The sequence below is a fragment of the Salvia splendens genome, chromosome 15 (assembly GCF_004379255.2).
Source record: "Salvia splendens isolate huo1 chromosome 15, SspV2, whole genome shotgun sequence".
NCBI classification, from domain to species: domain Eukaryota; kingdom Viridiplantae; phylum Streptophyta; class Magnoliopsida; order Lamiales; family Lamiaceae; genus Salvia; species Salvia splendens.
In genome coordinates this window covers 10,842,284-10,845,771 of record NC_056046.1, presented here as the reverse complement: position 1 = coordinate 10,845,771, position 3,488 = coordinate 10,842,284, and the positions used below count along the sequence as shown (strand labels likewise).

General features: G+C 44.4%; 1 protein-coding gene across 1 annotated transcript; it reads left to right on the top strand.

Annotated features, from left to right (window-relative positions):
• Positions 1 to 1,015: 1,015 nt before the first annotated feature.
• LOC121768866 (DELLA protein GAI1-like) lies at positions 1,016 to 3,488 on the top strand. Its single transcript, XM_042165455.1, has one exon. The coding sequence runs from the start codon at positions 1,403 to 1,405 to the stop codon at positions 3,041 to 3,043; it is 1,641 nt and encodes a 546-aa protein (XP_042021389.1). The 5' UTR covers positions 1,016 to 1,402; the 3' UTR covers positions 3,044 to 3,488.

Here is a 3,488-nt window from a genome sequence, read left to right as displayed (position 1 = left end):
CGCTGCGGATGCTCTAAAGCTCATTCCATTTCACTCAACATATAGTAAATAAAGGTGAATAGGATTTGAATTATTGGTCTTCTTTGTACCAATCTCTATGCTGATTATTAGTAAAACAACATAATGTTACTAATTATGATACTAGCAACATCTCCAGTAGTGATATGATATTATTGAGTTTCCAAATTCTAACCTTTCCTAGTTATTTATGTCACATCCAATAAAACAATTATAAAAAAAATCACTCGTCCCCCTAGTATATATGTATAAATAATTGATGTGATTTTCGACTTTAGACAAGATTGGTCCGAATATAATTGTCAATATAAAACTGTGAAAAATTTGAAAATATTATACGTCGATTTTCAATTTTGATCATGTTGGAGCTTTGATTATGATTTATGAAAACGTGCCTATGTTGTCGTGTGATGAACCGTATTAAGCCTAAAAATGATTACGATTTATTTCATCTTTAATGAACTCACTTTGTGTTCCCTAATCTTTATATGGGTCCTATCAATATATAAATCAGTCCAATTTGTTCGTTCCAAAATCCAAGTACAACATAAAAAGTAAAAAGTATATTTAAAAGGTATGTCAATAACCTTTTTTTTACCAACTCAATTTCACCGTGTAATTGGGTACAATTCAGTTAAAATTTATTACTCTACTATCTTGTTTAGAAAACAAATGACTAGGTGTGAGGATATATCGATGAAAATAATCCAATTATATGTTTTCTTGATTCTTTGGATTGATTATCCATATTTGAAATGTTAATAGGGACGGCACAGCACCAATAAACAACCCGGGTGGTGCAACTTAACTTCCACCAATATTTAATTAGTATTATTTTTCTATAAATAGAATTTTGGAAGAGAAGGAAAATTAAAGGATGATAAATGCGGAAGCCTATATTAGAAAATACGCTTTGATCAATATTAGTATTTCCCAACTCCATTGGTAGATACAATCATGCACAATAGCTTACATTTTTTTACAGATCTGGGATGGATTGAAAAGAGATGAGAAGATAGAATTTGGAAGCAGTAAGAAATTATTACCCGCACCTTTTATTGCGAATGATACCTGGGCTGGTTGTTGTGTGTCATGAGCCCCCCTTCAATTCAATTTTATTTACCCCTCACTCTCCCTCTCTTTGATTCGTACCTCTATTTTTCAAGTCCCCAATACTGATTCACACAATCTCTCTCTCTCTCTAAACAGAACACACACACTACACTACATACAGTACTGTCATCTCTCTGGGCCACCGAGCAAAAACTCAGAAACAGAGGACATATGAGAAAAACCAAGCAACCCTAGGCCAATCCCCAATGTCCTGATTCTTCCCTTCTTCTTCACCTATTCAACACCCCTACCAAGCCAATCTTCCTTCTAGATGAAGCCAGACCACTTCAATCGACAGAATTTCTCCTCTGCCAACCCCAAGATGTGGCCTTGCCAGCCCGACGATGGCGGTGTCGACGAGCACTTCGCCGTCCTCGGCTACAACGTCAAGTCCTCTGACATGGCCGGCGTAGCTCAGAAGCTCGAGCAGCTCGAGGAAGCCATGGGCTCTTTCCACCAGGAAGGCCTCTCCCAGCTCGCCGACGAAACCGTCCATTACAACCCCTCCGATATCGCCTCCTGGCTCGAATCCATGATCTCCGGCTTCAATCCAATCCCCGAATTCGATTCCTCCTCGGATCCCTTTCTAGAATCTTCAGCTTCTGTCAACAGCCAGATGCCGATTGACCTCGATTTCGGCTCCGATCTAATCGCCATACCCGGTAAAGCCGTCTACCCTAGAACCCAGCCCCCGCCGCCGGAACAGAACCAGCCGCAGCCGAAGAAACTCAAAACTTCAATCGCTGCAGTGGCGCCTCCGCCTCCTGCGACGCCGCTCCTGGTTGACTCGCAGGAAAACGGCATCCGGCTCGTTCACACGCTGATGGCGTGCGCAGAAGCCGTACAGCAGGAGAATTTCAAATTGGCGGAAGCTCTAGTGAAGAACATCGGATTTCTGGCGGTTTCGCAGGCCGGAGCGATGAGGAAAGTCGCCACCTACTTCGCCGAAGCCCTAGCGCGGCGAATCTACAAATTATACCCAGCCAATCAGCAGGATTCGGCGTTCAACGATATGCTGCAAATGCACTTCTACGAGACCTGCCCCTATCTCAAATTCGCCCACTTCACCGCCAATCAAGCGATTCTCGAGGCCTTCGCGGGGAAATCTCGAGTCCACGTCATCGATTTTAGTATGAAACAGGGGATGCAATGGCCCGCGCTGCTACAAGCGCTGGCACTTCGACCCGGCGGCCCGCCTAGCTTCCGATTAACCGGTATCGGCCCGCCCTCACACGACGAAACCGATCATTTACAGGAAGTCGGGTGGAGATTAGCTCAATTGGCGGAATCGATCAATGTTGAGTTCGAATACAGAGGGTTCGTAGCAAACTCCTTAGCCGACCTCGACGCCGCAATGTTCGAAATCCGCGAGGGAGAAACAGTCGCCGTGAATTCAATCTTCGAGCTCCACCAGCTCCTCGCCCGGCCAGGGGCAATCGAGAAGGTGCTTCAAGTGGTCAGCGAGCTGAAACCGGAGATCTTAACTGTTGTCGAGCAGGAGGCTAATCACAACGGGAGTGCCTTCCTGGACCGATTCACCGAGTCTCTCCACTACTACTCCACCTTATTCGATTCACTGGAGAGTTGCGGCGGCGGCGGCGAAGAGGCGGTTAGCGTCCAAGACAAGGTGATGAGCGAGGTTTACCTAGGGCGGCAGATATGCAATGTGGTGGCGTGCGAAGGGGTGGACCGGGTCGAGAGGCACGAGACGCTGGAGCAGTGGAAAAGCCGGTTCGGTTCGGCCGGGTTTGAAGCGGTTCACTTGGGGTCTAATGCGTACAAGCAGGCTAGCATGCTGCTGGCGCTGTTTGCAGGTGGGGATGGTTACAGAGTGGATGAAAATAATGGATGTTTGATGCTGGGATGGCACACAAGGCCATTGATTGCCACCTCCGCTTGGAAACTCAGGTAAAAGACTCAACTCACTGGGTTGACTCAGTTAGTGAGGTGTGTGTGTGTGTGTGTGTGTGTCCCACCACTTCGCTAGTGTGGGTGTGTCTGTTTCATGTTCATGACCTAGTTGAAAATGATCTCAATTCCTTTTCTTTTCTTTTCTTTTCTTTTCTTTTCTTTTCTTTTAAAAAATTATGTTTAGGTATTTGTTAAAGTGAATTTTGGTGTTTGGTGGAATCCTGTAATTGTGAGGGGTGAATCTGGAATAGCAGAGTGTGTATTTGGATATATAGCTTATGTTATGCATAATAATAATAATAATAATAATAAAGGAAAAGCAGTGTTTTGGGAGGGTCAAATATGGAAGTGGCACGTGTTGGTGGTGTACTCAATCTAAATCATTTTGATGAAAGTTTGTTATATTTTGGTATAATTATTGGAGTGTGGACCATTTGATTCTTTCA

Excerpts from the sequence above, each read along its gene's own strand:
- LOC121768866 (XM_042165455.1), top strand. The coding sequence starts at position 1,403 with ATGAAGCCAGACCACTTCAATCGACAGAATTTCTCCTCTGCCAACCCC.